The sequence below is a fragment of the Tupaia chinensis genome, unplaced genomic scaffold, assembly GCF_000334495.1.
Source record: "Tupaia chinensis unplaced genomic scaffold, TupChi_1.0 Scaffold000316_1, whole genome shotgun sequence".
NCBI lineage: Eukaryota > Metazoa > Chordata > Mammalia > Scandentia > Tupaiidae > Tupaia > Tupaia belangeri.
In genome coordinates, this window is record NW_006159809.1 from 3,870,563 (window position 1) to 3,890,777 (window position 20,215).

Below are 20,215 nucleotides of genomic sequence, written 5' to 3' on the forward strand. Positions count from 1 at the left end.
TTCCCTTTGTGTTCGTCATTGTGGTTAATTACTGGAAGATGGCGGTTCCGGCCAAAAGGACGCTGCAGTCCTGCTTCCTACAGTTCTCCGTCCTGTTAGAATCCTGGATGTGTGCACAACCAGGCCAGGATTTGAACTGGAGTCAGCCACGTGGGATCCAGCTTCCTCTGCACAGCAATTAATCTTGTGCTAGGAGGCTGGTCCATAAAATGTCTATTTTCAAAGTATTCTATTACCTGACATATTCCTTCCACTTTATAGTCCAATTGTTTTATTTAAAATGTCCCTTCTAGCATATTTTTAATTTCCAAAAGTTCTTTCTTATTCTTTGAAAGTTCTAGGTTTATAGTATTCTGCTTTTCTTTTATCTATTTCTTATTCTTTTATTTAATGCCAAAGGACACATGGATGTGCATGAGGTGGGGAGTGGGAGAGAGAGAGAGGAGAGAGAAAACACTCCCCAGCAGGGTCTGGCCATGCTGCCATCTTTTTCCTCCAATTCTCTATCCTGTCTGGATCTAGAGAATGAATGCACAGGCAGCATTTTTTAAAAAGAATTTTTTATTTATTTGATTCCATTTATTATTATTATTTTAAATTTTATCAGAGAGAGGGAGAAAGGGATGGGAGTTCATCCACACACGCCCAGTGTGATGAAAAAAAAAGCCACTAGGTCCGGGACTTGAACCATGGTCAGCCATGTGGGAATCTAGCACCTTTAACTACCACGCCACCTGCCGGCCCCAAGACAGCATATTTTTTAAGACTCCAGGGCTGGAATTTGAACCCTGGTTGGTCATGTGGATCTATTTTCGTCTGTGCTACTCTGGTTTTCTTTCTGTCATGGATATAATTATCTTTTCTTGTTTCTTTGAAAATGTTAAGTATATCGTCTTTTTGTTTGTTTGTTTTTTCTGACTTTGCTTATGAGAGAGACTATGTGTACATGCGAGACAGGGGAGTGTGAGAGAGAGAAGCATCCGTGATGGCTCTCATGGTGCTGCAATCCCTGCTCATAGCCCTCCAGTTCGTAATCTTGGGTTCCTTAGCCAGGCCCAGTGTGCTGCAGATTGGCTCAGGATCTAGACCCACTGACAGCCATGTGGTTTCCAGTACTGGCCTGTGCCACCAACGCTGGGCCTACTTACAGAATTTTGTTTGTTCGTTTGTTTGTTTGTTTGTTTGCCATATGGCACGTGCACTCACTGGAAAGAGACAGAGAGAGAAAGTGAGAAGTCACTTCCCAGGGTGGATGGCCATGCCACAATCCCTTCTCTTCTATTCTCCTCCTGGGATTTTGGACATGCATACACACGTATGCAGCCTCAGTTTCAAGCTGCCGGATCCGGGACTCAAACTGTGGTTGGCCATGTGGGAGTCCAGCACTTTAATCACCATGCCACATGCTGGCCCTAGATACAGAGTTTTTGATGGTTTTCTTGGCAGCTCATATTGCTTCCGTTTCCTTGGACTGTCTTTCCTTCTGGTTTTGCTTTCTGTCATTCTGGCGATTCCTGACTGGCCATTCCTATTTTGTAGGAGAGCCGCCAAGTCCCCTGAACAGGCAGGACTTGTTGAATGATGGCGTCAGGTGGGCAATTGGATGGAACCCTCATTTGGTTAGTAGTTCTCAAAATGTCAGAATCTTTAAGTCCCCCGGTCTCCCTCCGGACAGTCCAACCTTCATTTATGTTCTCGGAGCTGAGCAGGCAGAGGTCTGAGGGATAGTGCCTTACATTTTTTGTTTTTCCCTGTGAAAGTACTCCTTTTTGCTTTCGCTATGCAGAGACCTCCCAATTCAACCCTTCTATCTTCTGGGGCAGGAGGAACATTCTAGGAGATGGAGGTAGGAGATGGATGTATGGTTTAACTGACTCCTTACAATTCTCCTGTTTTCTGCCCCAGCCTGCATCCTTCAGATCTTCAGATGTACCTCCTGCTTCTGACTTCCTCTTTTTTTTTAAATATTCACATAGGTTATCTAATCCTCAAAGTTCAGATTAAAAAAAAAAAAAGCTGTCTGTTCCAGGTATTTATTTTTCTTTTCATTATAGGAAAGATTTCAAACATAACAAAAGTAGAAAAATAACGATGGCCCTTTTGTGCCTAGAACTTAGCTTTGATAATTATCAACATGTGGCTAAGTGTGGTGTTTTTCCCACAGACATTTCAATTATGGCTATTGGTTATCCTGAACTAACCAGTATGGCTTTCTTCCTAAACCTGCTTAAGTCGATTTTGATAGTTCTATTGCTTTTCTAGTAAAGTCCCCGTTCACTAAGAGCTTCAGTTCCAGAGACAGGCTGAGCTTGCCTCGGTCTCTCCATCTGGGCAGGCATTTAAGCTCTCTGTGCCTCCGTGCCCTCATCTCTACTGTGGGGATAGCCACCCTCCTTATCTTAGGGTTAAGTTCTGAGAAGAGTCAATTAGTCATACGTGCAAACAACTTAATGCCTGGGACGTAATAACGGTAGCTATTATTAGGTTTTAGAATTTATTGCCATAAAGTGTTTTGTTTTTTAATTTTGCCAGAGGGTTTGTGCAGTCATCAGAAAGAGACAAAAAGACAGGGAGAGGGAGAAAGCATCCCTATAAGGATGATCACCTCGCAACTCTTTCTTCTCCATTTCTCCTCCTTTTAGGATTGTGGGCATGCATGCACACATGCCTGACATGTTTTTGAAGTTGCAGGGTCTGGGACTTGAACCTCAAGGTCAGCCAATTGGGATCCAGCTGCCTTAACCACCACACCATGGGCTGGTCCACCATAAAGTTTTTCCCTATAAATTCCCTTGTAATTTTAAAATTCTCGGGAACCAGCAGTTAGCGTAATGGCTATGTTGCTGGACTCCCACGTAGTCGACCGCAGTTCGTGTCCCGAACCCGGTGGCTTAAAACTCACGCCGGGCGCGTGTGCGTGCGTGCCCAAGATCCCGAGAGGAGAATGGAGGAAAAGGGAATGCGGCGTGACCATCCCCCCTGGGGGGTGATTTCTCGCTTTCTGTCTCTATGTCTCTGTCTGTCTGGCGAGCGCACGCGCCCTACAGTGAAAATCTCTCAAAAAAAAAATTCTCTACTGTGTTTGGAGTTATTCCCCTTTTTCATTCTTAATGTTGTTTACTTGGGAATATTCTTTCTTTTTGATTAGTCTTGGATAGTTTGCCTACTTTAATCATCTTTTAAAATAATTGCCTCTTGGATTTAGCTATATCTATGCCTGATATTTTTCTAGTTCACTGTTTTTTTGCTGTTATCTCTTTTTTAATGAGAGAGAAGGAAAGAGTTTTTTTTTTTTTAATCAGTTATTTAATTAGGTTCTTGGCAAAAAATTTAGAACACCAATTTGTGAAGATAAACGCCATTTGTAAGGGCAAGCACGGATCGCAGGTAACCCTGGAGCTGAGGAACAACTTTGATATTTTGTAAAATTTGTGAGTCCACAGCTTTCTGATCAATCTTGTGCTGCTCTGAAATCTCGTATTTCTTCTCTGTGTTGAAAATCTCACCTTCTGGTGTCTGAGCTTCTGCAGATTCTTTTTCTTGAAGTAAGCATCGGTAAAGGTGCTTTGGGATTTTTACTTGCTAATATCAATTTTTATGGAGATGGCAATGACAAATTTCTGGTGTGTTCTACACAGTGGACTTCGATTGAGAACCAGCGGTCCAGTCACAAGTGGCAAGCCACTGCTCAGCTGCTTCAGGAAAACCACTCTCTTGCCTCTGTGGCGTCCAGTGAGGATGATGAGAATGGTCCCAGGAGTGATGCTGGCTCGCAGCTTTCTCACATGCTGACTGAAGGGTTTTTTGCCATGGCTCAACAGCTTTCGAGGCACATCTTCAGTAGGATAATACCTAGGCATTTTGCGCAGTTAACCCGGGTACCACCATTCTTGTCTCCACCTACTGGTTTTGTGACAGTGACAAGAACCTTCTCCTTCTTTTTCTTTTCAATCCTGGATTCATATTATAAAAAACTGCATAGATTTGAAATCTGGATTTAGTGACTGAGTATTTCCTCTTGTACATGGCCTTCCTGGAGTACATGGCAGACCGGGAGTATCTGCTGATGCCCCAGACTAGGACCGGGTTTCGGCTGCAGTGGGGCTTCCCGTTCTTGGGCTTTTTAGCCTTGGGGTCACCCTTTTTAACCTTGCCACTGGCATCGGCCCTCTTGGCTTCAGGTTTCTTCTCCTTAGTATCCTGCTTCACAGCTTTTTCACCTACCATTTTGTATAGTGAGAAAGAATGAGAGAGGCTTTTTAAAGTTTATTTATTGAGACTAACAGAAGAAAGAGACAGGGGCTCATGACGGGCTCACAACAGCGGCCTGCCAAGCTGCAATCCACCCCCTCCTCAAGCTTCCAGCCAGCTAGGATTCATGCATGCCTGCAGGCATGCCCATAGCGCTCTGGCTGCCTGAGGCCTGGGTGTGAGGCAGCACCACCCCCTGTGCCCCAGCAGCTGAGCCGAGGTAGAATTTCTGCTGGCCTTGCCATAGGAACCCTGTGCTTTGCCTTCCAGTTAGTTAGGACTGTAGGTGCCCACACTACTGTGGCCAGCCTGTCCAAGCTGCTCTGGAATTCAAACCAGGCCCTCCCATGGGGACCCAGATTCCTATGATGGAGACCTGCCACATGGCACCTGCCACGTGCCACCATGACTGGGCCTGCTTTTGCCTTTAATATTTACATTTCTTTACTTTCTTTGGGTTTTCACGCTTGTTCTTTTTTTAAAAAATTATTTATTTAATTTTCTTTGTTATTATTATTATTATTATTTAATTTGCTATGGGACACATGTGCTCATGAGAATGAAAGAGAGAAAAAGGGAAAATGAGAAAGCAAGCTTCCAGGTCCGAGACTCAAACCACAGTCGACCTTGGGAGTTCAGTACCTTAACCATCGCACCACCTGCTAACCCCCTTCTTTAGTTGATTGTTTATCATATTTCTTTTCCTCCTCCCCTTTCTCTTTTCTTTCTTTCTTTATTTGCTAGAGGATGTGTACACTTGCCAGAGGAGCAAGAGGGAAGGGGAAGTGAGAAAGCACTCCTTACCCCAAGGCATGACACCCTAATCCCTTCTCCTGTGTTTAACCTCTCCTTTTAGGGTTTCTGAGCATGCACACAGGCCTGGTATGTTTTTCAAGCTCTGGGTCCTAGACTCGACCAACACAGTCAGCCATGTGAGAGCCATCTGCCTTGACTACCATGCCACTGGCTGGCCCTCTCCCTGCTTTTTTCCTTTTTCTCTTCTAAGTATGCTACATCCCAAATATTTCAATACGCAGTCATTGTAAATGTTGAGTTCTAAATATTTAATGTTTTTATTGTGGAGTCCTATTAAATCTATAACTTGAAACGGTTACTTATACATAAAGTAATTACTAATCATGGGTTTAATAGGAAACCACAATGGAAATTTGGCTTATAATATGTAAACTATACATGTACGATAAATTTACTGAAGTTTTCTGTGCGAGTATATGCTTTCTTTGTAAATGTTTCACTAGTACTTGAAAAATTGTTGTGTTCTCTTTTTGTTAGATGATATGTGTGTATATATATGTATATAGTCTTCATAAAATTCATATTATAACAAACTATGCATAGATTTGAAATCTTTTTTTACTAAAATAAACTCATATTTAATTCCTCTGGTTTGGTGGGAAAAAATCTATGACCATTTTAAAAGAATGATTTAATTTATTATTATTATTATTATTTTAAATTTGCTATAGGACATGTGCGTTCAACAGAGAGAGACAAAGAGAAAGAGAGAGAGAGGGAAGGTGAGAAAGCAAGCTGCCAGACCTGGGACTTGTACTGTGGTTGGCCACATAGGAGTCCAATGCCTTAATCACCACATCACCTACTGACCCTCTATAAAGACCTCTCATAATATGTACATAAGAACTCCAAAAAGTTCATTAAAGTATGAGTTTATTTGGGTGCAAAAATTGAATTCATGCGTAGTTTGTTCATAGTACTCATGTCCAGAAACTTTTGAAGACCTTTCATATGTGTGTACATGTGTGTGATAGTCTTTAATTTGTTTACATGACCTTTTACCTTAAGTTTTTTCACCTTTGTTAGTGCCTCTATGACTATCTTTGTTTTATCTTGAAATTCTACCCTTTTTAATGTCTACATTTTGAGGCTGTGTTTATCTTTGACTTTACAGTCATGAAAGTGGAGGAGGAAAAGTCCGGGATAGGAAAGCTGGACCCCACTAACTACAGGAGGAGATGTCCAGATCAGGAAGGTAAGGTCGCTTCGAGACCTTGAGGAAAATTCCAGAAGGGATGGAGAATCCTTGGTCATTTTAAGAACAGCCCTTCCTGCTAGAGAATCTGAAGAGTTGCTCCATTTTCCTGATGTATTCACAGTATCTCCTTGAAACTGGTGAGACCAGCCTTCACTGTGTCCTAAAAGGACCACGTGGTTGGGCTGGGGACAGAAATTGCCACTTTACTCGCATAAATTAGGGCATAGATGGTCCAACATAAAGTTAAACTCCCCTAATTTGACAAGATCTCTAAACCATAATAAAAAACAAATACCAGCATTTCAAAGATTCTGAAAATGGCAGCTCAGTTAAAACTGGTGCAAGAGAGGGTTGAGGGCGGTCTTCCTATTGCTCCAGAATTCCTGACTCAGAGGCTCTACGTCTCCTGCACTCAGCACAGAAACAACTGTAACACTTATGAAGGAAAATGACCAGAAAAAGAAGGAAGCCAAAGAGAAAGGTACCTGGGTTCAACTAAAGCGTCAGCCGGCTCCACCCAGAGACGCACACTCTGTGAGAACCAATGGAAAGGAGCCTGAGCTACTGGAACCTATTCCCTATGAATTCATGGCATGATGGGTGTTAAACTAATCTGTGGTCTATTTAAAAAAAAATCTTCAAATTCATCACTCCCACTCTCATAACAGTAAAGCTAAAAAAGTCAATTTTCTTATAACCATCTAAGAGTTGAGACTACGGGACAAATTCCTACCCTCAAAGACTGGAAAGACAGGAAAATAGAGAATACAGATCAGCCTACCTGAAGCAGAGACCACTTGAGCCAGTAACAAGGTAGGAACACTTACATGATAATTTCAACACATCGTTGGAGGCTCAGTGAGCACAAGCCTCAGGGCCCAGTTCCTCACTGGGTTTTCATGGGTTTTCTCCAATAGCCCTACCTAGTTCTCCGACTGAAGATGCAAAAATGCATCCAGACTTTCCAGCAACCCACTAATGGGATCGTTAGTAGACTGGGCATGGTCAAGAGAAAAATCCGTGATCTTGAAAATGCGTCAATAGAAATTTGACAAAAAATTTGCTGAAAAAGAAAAGGGAAGAAAAGGGACAAAATATCCAAGTCCTGTGGGATAATTACAAAAGGTAAAATGTGAACTGTACACATAATGGGAATACCAGAAGGAGAAAAAAAAGGAAATATTTGAAGTAGTATAGCTGGGAATTTTCCAAAAGTAAAGACAATAAAATGAAATCCCAAATCCAGGAAGCACAGAGAACTCCAAGCAGGAAACTATTCTGGATGACAGTAAGGTAGATGCATGTCATTATGCATTGGTCAACATGCTACAAGAAAATATTTGCAGAAGAGATATAGGATAAAGGGCCTTCACTCCTAAAACATACACAGCATCTATACAACAGAAGAGTGAACCTTAATGTAAACAATAGACTATAGGTAATAATAAAATAACAGTATTGATTCATTAATTGTAATAAATGATCACACTAATGCAAGATGTTAATAATAGGGGAAACTCTTGGTAGGGGTAGGTACATGGAACTCTGTATTATCTGCTCAATTATTCCACAAATCCAAAGCTATACTAAATCTATTAATTATTTTAAAAATTATTGACCAACTCAAGACCACACTGCTGTTAAGTGGTAACAGAACGTCCTTCCTCTGCCCTGAGGGCATTCCAGTTGCCTCTATGCACAGACCTGGTGGGAGCTTAGCCTGTTACTCAGGGATACAGAGCAATTGGGCTTCTTAGTGGAATTCTGAATTAAGGTTCTTGGTAATTTTACTTCTTGAACATTTTGGTTTAGGAAGCCAGCTTTGAGGAATGCTCAGTAACTCACTTTTCTAATAAGTAGGTTTTTGGTTAGTAGTCCACTACTCGTTGGTTGTTAATAAAAATGGGGCTTGCTGGAAACCAGTGCCCATAAAGACCAAAAAAGGGACTTGGCATTTTGGACTACATCTTTTTTTTCTTTCTTTCTTTTTTTTGGAGAGGTTTTTGCTATAGGGTGTGTGCGCTCGCCAGAAAGACGGAGAGACGGAGAGACAGAAAGTGAGAAATCATCCCCCAGGGGGGATGGCCATGCTGCAGTCCCTTCTCCTCCGTTCTCCTCTCAGGATCTTGGGCACGCACGCACACGCCCCCGGCGTGAGTTTAATCCACCAGACCCGAACTGCAGTCCACTACATGGGAGTCCAGTGACATAGCCATTACACCAACTGCTGGTCCCGTACTACACCTGTGACCCACTGAGGGACTCTCTCTGGACCATGTCATAAGCCATATCTTGGAACCAGTGTTCTGAACTACCAAGATTGGGGATATGAGAGTTCTACTTGTTCTGACAGAATTCTAATTATAGCACCAAGAGTATCTCTTCCAGCAGCTGTTGAATTGGTTCAGAAATAGAATTCTGTCTAACCCAAGCCTGGGGGCAGCCGCCCCACCCCGGTACCCCATGTCTTCCATTTCCCTCTGCGACCCCCATCTCTTGGTAAGTGGCAAATGTAATGGAGAGGTGCTCATTTTCAATAACAGCCTCCCTTGCCCGTCTCTTGTGCTATGCCTACAGACTGCACTTCTATCCACATTGGGCTTCCAGTCCCCAGTTACGCTCAAAGAAAAGGTGATCAGAAAGGACATCTTTCAGGCCTGCAAAAAGTCCACTGGGGCCTGCGACCTGACAAGCCACAGCAGGAACTGACTGGCCCAGAGAGTGGGGCGATTGGCCGGGAAGGCAGTGTGGACCTCATCAACAGGACCCGTGAGTTCCTTGTTGGGGGTGCGTTCTGGGGAGACATCCTGCTGGGGTTCTCATAGGGCCGGCACCACCACACCTGCCTGCTGGGGTTCTCTGGAGCATGTGGGGAATGCCCCGTGGCCCAGCCTTGCCTCTCGGGCCCCTTCTATTCTTCCATCACCCACCAGCCTTCCTGCGTGGTGACCCTTGTGTTCAGGCTAAAGCCCTCTGTCTCTCTGGTGACTTGAGGACCTACACTCTGATCCATTCTGTGTCGATTTTGTGGTTTGATGCTCAGAATTATTTCCCTCATTTCCAAGTTCCTAGGGGCCACGCCCCGTTGCCCTAAGAACCAGTGACAGACACAGCAATCTGGCAAAGGCATTGTGCTCCAGGAACCAGGTTCCTTGTTACATCACCTCCACCCTCTCTCCTCATGGGTCTAAGGGAATGGTGCAGAATTGTCTAGGCACACTGAATCATAGCTAGGAACCTTTTCCCCAGGACTGGGAAGGCCCTGAGGCCTCCTTTGCTCTTGCAAAAGTCAGTGCTGGGCTAATAAAAATCAGTCCTGAGCCAGCCCGAGGCATTGTGGTTATGGAGGCTGCATCCCACATGGCTATGTGATCCGAGTCCCAGATCTGGAGGCTCGAGAGACACACCAGGGCACGTGTGCATGCATGCCTGAAATCCCCAAAGGAGGTTAAAGTGGAGAAGGGAGTATGGCATGACCTTCCCCCAGGGGGCGGAGGAAGGTGCTTTCTCACTTTCCCTCTCTGTCTCTCTCTTCATGAGCACACATGTCCTATGGGGGGTAAATCCCCTTCCTGAGGAAGGAAGCTGCAGCTGGGCCTGAGCACCAGGTGGCCTGTGCAGATAAAGGGTAGAGAGGAGACCCCTGCAGTTCCCACCTTCTTTTACTTTCCAGGTATTGACAACTCTGGGGTCACTAGAAGATCAAAACCACCCCAAGATGAGCCGTAAAGGAGGCAAAGGTGATTTTCTTTCCAGACACGGTTCAGCGCCTCACATGGTTCCAAGGCCTTGGGATCAGAGATGTGTTTCATGTGGTCCTTCTTTTCCTATTGCTGATGAGGAAGGAGCTGGGATTGATATGCAAAGCATTTCTTCCACTATAAGGAGGCAGACTGTCTCAAACATGGGGGGCAGAAACAATTGGCTTTCTCTTAAAACTTTGCAGCTTTAAAATGGGGACTGGGAGGCTTCCTCACCTTTGTCTACTAAACCATTTGGATCATGGAGGGAATGATGAGAGGGGAGATGAGAGAGAGAAGGGAGGAAGGAAAGGGGGAAGGGATTGGGACCATTCCAGACCTTTTCTGCATCATCATCCCCAGGCAGGGGAGGACAGGAGGGTAATTTAACATTTCCCAGAGGAAGTCTGTATTCATTCTTTTCTTCTTGCTTTTTGACACCTCAAAATCTGGATCTCCTGGAATGATCAACCTACACAGCATTTCCTCTCCGGCCAAGATGGCTGTTCTCCTTAAAAACAAAAACTAAACACAAACAAACAAAAATCCTATCAGAGGGACCAGCAGTTGGTATAATGGCTATGTCGCTGGACTCCCATGTAGTCGACCACGGTTCGTGTCCTGGACCCGGTGGCTTAAACTCACACCAGGTGCATGTGCGTGCGTGCCCAAGATCCTGAGAGGAGAATGGAGGAGAAGGGATTGCGGCGTGGCCATCCCCCCTGGGGGGTGATTTCTCACTTTCTGTCTCTGTCTCTCTCTGTCTTTCTGGCGAGTGCATATGCCCTATAGCAAAAAACTCTCAAAAAAAAAAAAAATTCTATCAGAAGAGAGTCCTGAATTAGTGACCTTAAGGGGAAATTTGAGTTGAGAGCCCACGTTTGCAAGTAAACTAAGGATAGTCTAGATTCCACTTCCCACCAATAGGAATTAGGCTCCCAATGCCCCTTTGGTGTAGAAGGAACAGCTTTCTATTTTGGTGTTAAGTGATAATTTATCCACTGTACTGCATTTATATTTACTAAGACAAAACAAGGAGATCAGCATGAGAAGTGAGGATTCTGGGTGACGTTTGTACGTCATCAATCATGGATAATGGATGTGGTACAGTTCATTGCCTTTTACCATCTGGGCTGTCCCGACATGTAAGACTCTCCTCCCCAGAGCTCCAGTGAAACGGGCCTCATCATCGTTCTCCCTGGGGAGTCTGCCACGATGCTGGGGCCTTTCTGATCTCATCTGAGCTTGTCCTCCCCAGGCCAGGCGAAGCAGAGAGGAGTGGGGGACTCAGAGAAGAAGGCCCAGGGATCTCTTATTTGAATTTCTCAACCAGTTTTGGCCAAGTCTCAGCACTCCCAGCAACACACTGAGGTTTCTCCAGCCTTAGTTCCACCCACAGGCACTTTTGGGGCACCAGCCATGTACTTGCCAGGTTCTGCCACGTGTCCAACACACTCTTCCTGGTCCCACCAACTGTGGTCAGGGACAGGGGTCATGTGTCACACAAACACAGCTTCCAGAGGGTCATCCTTGTGGGGTGGGGACGGGAACTGGGTAGACATCCCAGGAGGGCTTCCATATACACAGCATGTGGGCAGTCTCCCCTCTTCCTCTCTGAGAGAACACCTTTGGAGTTATGTATAGCATTCTAGAAAAAGAGCTTTACTGCCCATGAAATTAGGACTTGAGCCTCCAAGTCCTGTCCTGCAAGAATGACTTTGTGCGCCAAGTCTTGTCTCCCATTCCCCAGTGCTCCGTGACTTGAGGGACTCAAAGCACCCTTCCCCCGTGCACTGCACTCCACCCCCAAGTCCATTTCCCCAGTCTTGGCTCCTTCCGAGCTAAGGTTAATCCCAGCTGATGATCCTGAGTCCCACACATTCCCCCAGCACGTATTGAGTGCCCGTGCTGTGCAAGCCCCCTGCTGGAACCAGCAGTGCCGTGTGGACGAGACGGACCCTGACCTCACAGAGCTCACCACCTTACATTCTGTGTGAGCCTCACCCTCTGAGTGAGCTCCCTGACGCTTGTCCCTGCCGAGGTCATTTCTCCAGCCAGTGTGGGTTGAATCCAGTCCTGCAGCGGGCCGCCATTGGGTGACTTCTCAGCTGTGGAACAGAGGGGCCGCTACCCGTGTGTTTCTCATCGCGTGGAGTAAATCCTGACATGCTGCATGCGTGTGGGACCCGCCGTGTGTTAGGGAAACCCTGATCCAGTGGCCTAGTGTGTGATGAGCTAAACCAATGTGGGCAGGAAAGAGGACAGAGAGAGGAAAGGGGGTCTGGAGCGGAGGGAATCCAGGAGGCCTTGGAGGGAACATGGGGGTTTATAAACGTAAAAGGACAGAGCCCCGGGCCTGTTCCGAGAGAGGCTGCTTGCCATGAACGAGGGAGTAAGCCTCACATCCGGCGGCAGTGACGAGAGCGGTGTCCCTGCCTGCCTGCTATGCCAGCACACTGTGTCGTCTCATTTAATCCCCCATCCACTGAGGTAAGTGCGTTTATTCCCACTTCATAGACGAGGAGACTAAGGCTCGGGGAGCTTAATGCCTTGCCAAGACCCTACTGCCAGTAATTAGCAGGCAGGAGTTCCATCAGTAGAGGGAACCTTTCTGGCATCCTTGGCCATCTTTCTTGGGCATCAAGGTCACCCACCATGCCTGGCTCGGCATGGCCTGCAGCGGCTGCTCACCTCAGCCACGGTGCCTGAGCTGCGGCACAAGCTGTAAAGCCTGGGATCTTCAAATGGGCCCAGCCGCTTGCTGCCGGCCTTGCCCCTCCCACCAAAGCAGGAACTTGAGGTTTTTGCTATAGGGCGCTTGTGCTTGCCAGAAAGACAGAGAGAGACAGAGAGACAGAAAGTGAGAAATTACCCCCCCCCAGGTGGGGATGGCCATGCCGCAATCCCTTCTCCTTCATTATCCTCTCAGGATCTTGGGCACGCACACACACACACGCCTAACATGAGTTTAAGCCACCAGGTCCAGGACTCGAACCGTGGTCGACTACATGGGAGTCCAGCGACATAGCCTTAACACCAACTGCTGGTCTCTGAGGGATGTTCTTTGTAGGGGTCTACGTGATGGTGTGTTCTGGGAGCCAAGCACATGACCCTAATCCTCTGCCTCTATTTTTCTCTGTTTTAAAATGGGCATACATGGCCCTGGAGCCTTGGGAATAAAAATGTGGTCAATGGAGCTGACCAATGGGGCAGGGAGGGGTAGAGGGTGTCAGGAGATGTCAGCTTTCTCCACTCTGCTACCCTGGGCTGAGACGGGGGAGGGAGACTCCTATGGCATAAACTGGTCTCAGCTGGATTTGACCATCACTAGCTCCCTGCTCTCAGACTAGGGAATTCAAGGTTTGTAGCTCCTTGGAGCGAGGGCTACCCGTGACCTCTAATCAACCTTGGCACAGTCTAAGTACTCAGTAAGCACTTGTTGAACCAAACCCAGGAGATTAGGAGTCTTTCAGAAGAGCAAAACAAGTCCCCAGTGGGGCTCACCACACACCCTGCAGTGACCAGCTCCCACTGTCTGTGAGTTCCCAGAAAACACCCCTGAGGGACGAGCTTGGGCTTAGAGGTGGATGAACAGGAAGATCAGGAGTTTGGTTTTAATTGGGGAAGGAGAGAAACCAGCTGCGTGGAACATTATTGACCAAGCACTGCTTGCTGTGAAATGTGAGACCCCACAGCAAACACCCCACCCCCAACACACACACACACACACACACACACACACACACACACACACAGTTCCACCCACACTCCCCAGGCCGAGAGAACTTGGCACCCCTGGGCCAAGCTCTTAAGGAGGCCCTGGGGAGTCTGGCAAAGCCTTACTCTGCCTTTATAAAAGGGCCAGAGGGGAACTGCTCCGGCTCTCCTCAAGCCCCCAAGGCTCCTGGGGGCGGGGACACGGGATACATTGGCCAGTCCTCCAACAGGGCCTCAGCTGTGGAGGCCCCTGCTGCTCTGAGACCCTGGAGACCCAGAGACCTGCCTCCTGCATGAGGCTCTACTGTGGCCACTGTGTCCTGCGCTCCCCAGCGCACCTGAGATCTCCTCTCTCTCTCTCTCTCACACACACACACACACACACACACACACACTCACACAATCTCACACCTGCAGTGTCTTTAATTCATTCTCAGTATAGTTTTCCTCTTCCATGCATAATTTTGCATAGTCTCTCTCCACGCTCACCACGTCTCTGTTCTCTGCACACAGCCCTTTCTCTCCACCTCCTGGTCTTACACACATTCCTTCTCTCCCTCCCCCTCCCTCTCCCTCTCTCCCTCTTCTCCCCTTCCCTGGTGCTTAACTGGAAACAAAAGTGAGTTTGTTGTGTGGGAAGAGGACGAGTGGAGGCAGCGGAAGAACCAGGCTGGGGCCAGAGGCAGCATTGGCAGCCGGAGAACCCAGTGCTCAGCTATTCCGGGGAGCAGGTAATGGCCCAGGTGGGGCTGGTGCAGGATCCTCTTCCCTGAAATGTCTCATGGCTCCCTGATGGTTCCATCTATCTGCCTTCTTACCTGGCCTTAAAGGGGGAGAGGACCCCAGGATTTCAGAGCAATCGGCACAGACTGGCATGGCCTCCTCTTCAGAGAGTTGTGTGTGGTCTTATTGGCTGGGGTGGGGGACAGCTGGGGTCTGAGGGGATGGGACATGCCAGAACCTGGGAAGGCAGGTGAGGACCAGATCACAAGGGTTGTTTGAGTCATGTCACCCCCCCGCCCCTGGGTCTTAGACAATAGAGAGCCATTGAAGGTTTTTAATCTAGAGTGGAATATGAGCAAATCTACATTTTAAGGGAGTAATTATTGAACTCTGATCCCATGAAGGATTGGTGTGGTCCCTCAGAATTGAGCAGTCATTTGAAGAAAGGCAAGGTTATTTTCTCAATTGTCCTCAATCATTGGTTTTTTAAAACGATTGGTTTGTAAAATTTTCTTAAACCTTTGGTGTCCCCTGGCAAATGTCAGTAATCAATAAGCCAATAAAAAGGATATAATTTTAAAGTAGTGAAAAAAATCCAGAAACAGAATCCACTTTATCATCATTTATTGGGTTGTTGGAAAAGTCATGATGCATTTTTGCATAGAGAAACAGAAAAAAATAGGTCATGACTTTTCTAACAACTCTTTAAGTGACATTCTATTTAAATGATGCCCATTGGGCCACATAGAGACACATTAATAATATTTTCAGCTAGTAAAGTTATTTCTAACTCATGTGCACAGTATTTTGTAGTGCTGTCCAAAGAGCACTATGACTCCCAGGAGCCCACCACATTACCATGTTTAAAGTGGTTTAGAAACAAATTCTGGGGGCCAGCAGGTGGTGTGCTTTCTCACTTTTCCTCTCTCTCTCACTTTCTCTCTGGTCAAATAAAAATAAATAATCAATACAATTAAATAAAAAAGAATAATTCTTAAAAAAAAAAAAAACAAAATTCTGTTCTACACGGAGAATGGGATGAGTGGGCCAACCAGAGGCAGAAGGAGTGGTAGGTAGCTATTTTAGTGACAGGCATGGAAGTCCCAGAGAACCTAAACCAAGATGGAGGCAGCGGGGCTAGGGAGAAGGGAAGGAGCTAAACACTGTTTAGGGAGCAAATGAAAGAAGTTAGTATCCAATTGGACATGGATGATGAGAGAAACGGAGGCTTCAGGAGGGAGTCTAACATACCTTGTCTAGATGAGTAACTAGGGGTGCTATTAATCAAAACAGGGGAGAGAAAAGCTGAGTGTTGGAATGAGGATTGCAGAGCTGTTCTGAATATGTTGGCATTGACTTGAGGAGGCTGCAGAATACCCAGATGGAGCAGTCCAGTTGGTAGTTAGAATACTCAGTACAGGCAAGGCCTGGAGACATGGGTGACCTCATTTATAGGGTGACACCACACAAAGAACATGAGCTATCCCAGGAAGAGTGTGGGAAAAGAGGAGAGAAGACTGAAGATGAGTCCTGGGAATGACCAAGATTTAAGTGTTATCCAGCCAGAGGAGCTAGAAAAGAATATTGAGGAGGAATCTTCAATGAGATGGGAAAATATTGAGAAAAATGCCCTGTTCTGAAAGCCAAGGGTAACATTTCAGTTCAGAAGAAGCAGCCCCACCACTGATGTCTCAGAGAGATGAGCCAGACCATACCTTCACAGTGCTGTTGATTTGACTGATTTTATTAACTTACTGGATTAGACAGTAAGAGAACAAGAGGGATCTGAGGGCAGGGGTTGTATATTCAGGATACCATATGAAACCTTACAATTCTTTACTTTAGTAATAATTTCAGAAAGTTTTATATGCTAAGAGGGCTGGATTAAACACATCATGAGCAGCCAATTTGAAGTCTCTGCCTTACTCAATGACCTTATCATGGTGGGCACTAAACCAGTTGCATGATGCTGGGATGTGACTAGGCAAAGAAGTAGTGGAGACAATGTGTATAGAGCCTCCTTTAGGAAGCTGAGGGCAAAGGAAGGGAAAAGGAGCACTTGGGAGAGAGTCAGAGGAGGGTATTTTGTGATAGGAAGAGCTATTTTTAGACTAAAAGCAGGTGGAGAGAGAGAGAGAGGAGTGGAAGATCTAGTTAAGGAAATACTAGTAGGTAAAATAAGGCTCTGAAATAGGCAGGATGAGTGGGACCAGGAAGACCTCCTTTTGTTCAAAGATGGAGGCAATAGTATTCATGACATAGAAGGAATAGAAGAGAAGAAGTTGTCGGATTTCATACCTGGATGCCTTTTTTTTTTCTTGGTGAAGTCCGGTAGGAGATGGCCCAAGAATCTTGAAGAAAGGTGCAAAGATTAGGAATGGCATTGAGGGACACAGGGAAAGGCAGTGACAGGAATGAGTGGAAGGTTGCTGTACCTGAGACCTATTGAGAGTAGAAATCCTCCACTTGCACAGCTGGATGGTTTTCTACAGCAGGGCTCATGACCCTGGGTGCTGGGGTTGGTGGTGAGGGGAGATAAGCACCAATTACCTTCCAAGCCCTATGTCAGGAGTTTTATTCTTTTACTTCATTTATTCCTCCCAACAACCCTATTTACTCAGATTGAGTTCACTCATACAGATAAGTGGCAATTTTGGGATTCACATCCATGGCCAATAGGATTGGAAGTCCATTGTATGCCTTGACTCCACTGTACCACCACACCACACTGTCTCCCCATGGAATCCTTGGACACACCTGCAGAGATAAAGACTGGGCCAATTAATTCTAGTTTGAGTATTGAGAAGTCAAGGAAAGAGAGAGTGGAGAGTGATATAAAAGAGTGGTTGAAATTATAGACCATGGGTGGTCCTTGGAGAAGAAGGGAATGAAAAACTGAGGAAGGAGAGAAGAGGAAGAGGAAGGTGTGATGAAGCCCAGGAGGTGGTTGATAAGGGCAGGGCTATGGGGTTGGTGAGGAGGAAATATATTCTTGAAAACATTCAATATGGAGGTGGAGGCAAGGGACAGAGAGGTGAGGTAAGGATGACCAGCCCGTGCAGTAGAATGGACAGCGATGCCCTTAGCCAAAGTGTTGGTCCCTACCTTGACATCCTACCATCCCTCTTGCTCCCTGGTGACCATGGTCCAGCCACACAGACCAGCACATTCCCACCTCGGGGTGTCTGAGTCCCTCAGAGCACTCCACCTCCAGGAGCACAGAAAGGGCTTGCCTTCATCTCCCCAGTTGCAATTATTGGGTTGTTGGGAAAGTCATGATGCAGTCTTGCATAGAAAAACAAAACTATGTCATGACTTTCCTGACGACCTAATAGAATGCCCCTTCTTTTCTCAGAGAAGACTTTGGTGAGCCTGATCTCTACCATAGCTCACTGGTCACTTTGTTTTTCTCAGGGTTCTTGCCAGTACCTGAAATAGATGATAGATTCATTATCTGGCTGTTGTCTGTCTCTGCCACCAGAGCATATCTTCAACAGAGCAAGGTTACATGGGCCTCCCCACCGCCGTATTCTCAACACCTAGAACAATGCCTGGCATATCATTAAATACTGAGCAGGTGGAGGAGAGTGAACTTGGGAGGAGCATGTTGGGAAAAGGTACAGATCAGTGATGGAATGTTGCGTTCTGAGGTTCCTGAGAGACACCCAGGAGGCAACTTCCTCTGGGCAGTTGGTGTGCAGGCTGCAAACCCAGGGAACCAGCTGTCTCCTTGCCCATGAGGAAGGTGTGCCCACGTGGCACACTGGTGCAGTCACATCACATTGCATGGCTGACTGCCTCGTCAAGGACAGTGTTGAGAGCCGACTGGTTAGGGGCCCACTGGGGGAAAGGCTCTCTCTGGGTTTGTTATGCCGAGGCTGGGTCGGAGTGGTTCCCACTTCACTTTTCTATTCTGTTCCTGGTTCTTGCTGCTGCCGTGGCTTCGGCTATTTTCCATCCTTCTTCATTGTCAAATACAAGACTTTGGATCTGAATGTAAACTAAATCCTTTCATCTCTTTTATCTCAAAGGATTTCTTGCTCACATTCAACTCATAGTAAAGAGACTCTAGCCTCACCCAGAGCTGGACTTCGTTTTACTGAATTAGCAAGTACTTCTCCCTGTCACTTGGTTCCTGCTGCATTTTTTTTGTTGGCCTTATGGCCCTCCTATTTGCATGGGGATACTCAGCAGACCCTACCACCCTCCTTTTGCAGGATCTCCAGCTGCTGAGCAGCTCCAGGACATCCTGGGGGAGGAAGATGAGGCTCCCAACCCCACCCTCTTCACAGAGATGGACACTCTGCAGCATGATGGAGACCAGATGGAATGGAAGGAGTCAGCCAGGTGAGGGGAGCCCCAGGAGGGAGGCAGAGGGAGGCTTCCCACACTGTCCTCCCAGGGCCCAGGCTAGACTGGTTCTCCTCATGGGTCTTTGCTCCATGAGTTCATCCAGGGACCTTGAATCCACAAAGACCCTCCCACCTGCCTTCTTTGGTGTCCAGAACTGGAGTGGACTCTCAGGAGTGAACAGAAACTCTGGCTTTGTCCTTATCCTCAAGGAAAGGAAAGTCCAGGTGGAAAGACAGGACGGTCACCCACAGTTCCCTGTGAGAATAATACAACGGCTTCAATGGTTCAAACTAAACAAAGGAAAAGTACCAAGCTGCCTGTGGTAGACCGGGAGGGCTTTGTGGGGAAGGAGAGTGTGTGTCCGACACACTGAGTTTGAGTGGTGGGAGAAATCCAGATAGAGACCCAGTGGGCCCCTGGAGAAAAAGGACATAGCAGAGTTTGGGGCTGGACAAGCAGAGTTGGGGCCATGGTGGAAGGTGTGAGGAGCAGGGAAAGCTCAGTGTATAGGGACGGAGGGAGTAGAAGAGCTGGTGCTGGAGGAGAACCGCATGGCGAAGTCACAGGAGCCAAGGAAAGGGCAGGGTAAGGAGTGGTTGGGGCTGCTCGTATCCCATGTCTGGGACAGGGTGGCCCCTGGGTCAGTCAGCAGCACCAAGGGCTTCAAAGAGCCCAAGCAGAAGAAGGCTGTGGTAAGAGGCTGCAGAAAGGATCCTGAGAAGGACATTGAACGAGGCTGGAAGACAGACTATGCCAATGTTTCTCAGTCTTTTTCATATTATGCTATTTCCCTCCTGGGGGAAAAACACACACACACACACATTTAATTTGATTTGAAATTGAAATTTAAGTTCTTTCTCATAAGAAAAGTTAGATACTAAAGAATGAAACTTGTCAGGTAGAGGTGAGCTTTGGAATGCCACAAACCGTCGGAGCATCTAAAAGTTTTCATTCCTCCAAGAGCCAGGTCTTGCCTCCTTGGGAGCAAAAGTGCTGCAGCTGAGACTGCGCAGACCGACTCCTCCTAGTTGTGTCCACGACTGGCTCTGCCTGGGGGCCACTGCGACAGCCAGAGCCTGACAGGTGCCTGGCCCATCCACAGCCAGCGTTCTCTCCCCAGCCTCATTATGCTGGGCAGTTGCTGTGTGGAATAAGGGGCAGGTTTCAAAGCCCTAGGCTCACCCCCTCTCTCCTGCAGGGTCATCCAGAAGAAAGAGCACCGAGTGCACTTGCAAACCCTGCAGGCCACGGGGAGGAATGACTCTCCAGCTCCACAGCTGGGCCCGCTCCCCCCCGGGGAAGCCACTGAGTCTCTTCTATTCGCTCCTCATTGAACCCTTACTTTGCACAATGTTTCACAGGCTCACCTCACTGAAGACGCACGGTGACCCCAAGGAGCAGGAACTGTTATTGTCCC

The 20,215-nt window shown here is 46.9% G+C and overlaps 1 protein-coding gene across 2 annotated transcripts in view; it reads left to right on the top strand.

Moving 5' to 3' along the window:
- The window catches only part of SLC4A5 (solute carrier family 4 member 5), a 128,038-nt gene that overhangs the window by 21,028 nt on the left and 86,795 nt on the right, over positions 1-20,215 (top strand). For both annotated transcript variants that reach the window (XM_027772952.1, XM_027772953.1), the window contains exons 2-4: positions 6,182-6,262; positions 8,843-9,034; positions 18,663-18,792. In XM_027772952.1, coding sequence (XP_027628753.1) covers positions 6,184-6,262; positions 8,843-9,034; positions 18,663-18,792 — 401 coding nt within the window. In that variant the 5' untranslated portion in view covers positions 6,182-6,183. The remainder of the gene's footprint in view (positions 1-6,181; positions 6,263-8,842; positions 9,035-18,662; positions 18,793-20,215) is intronic.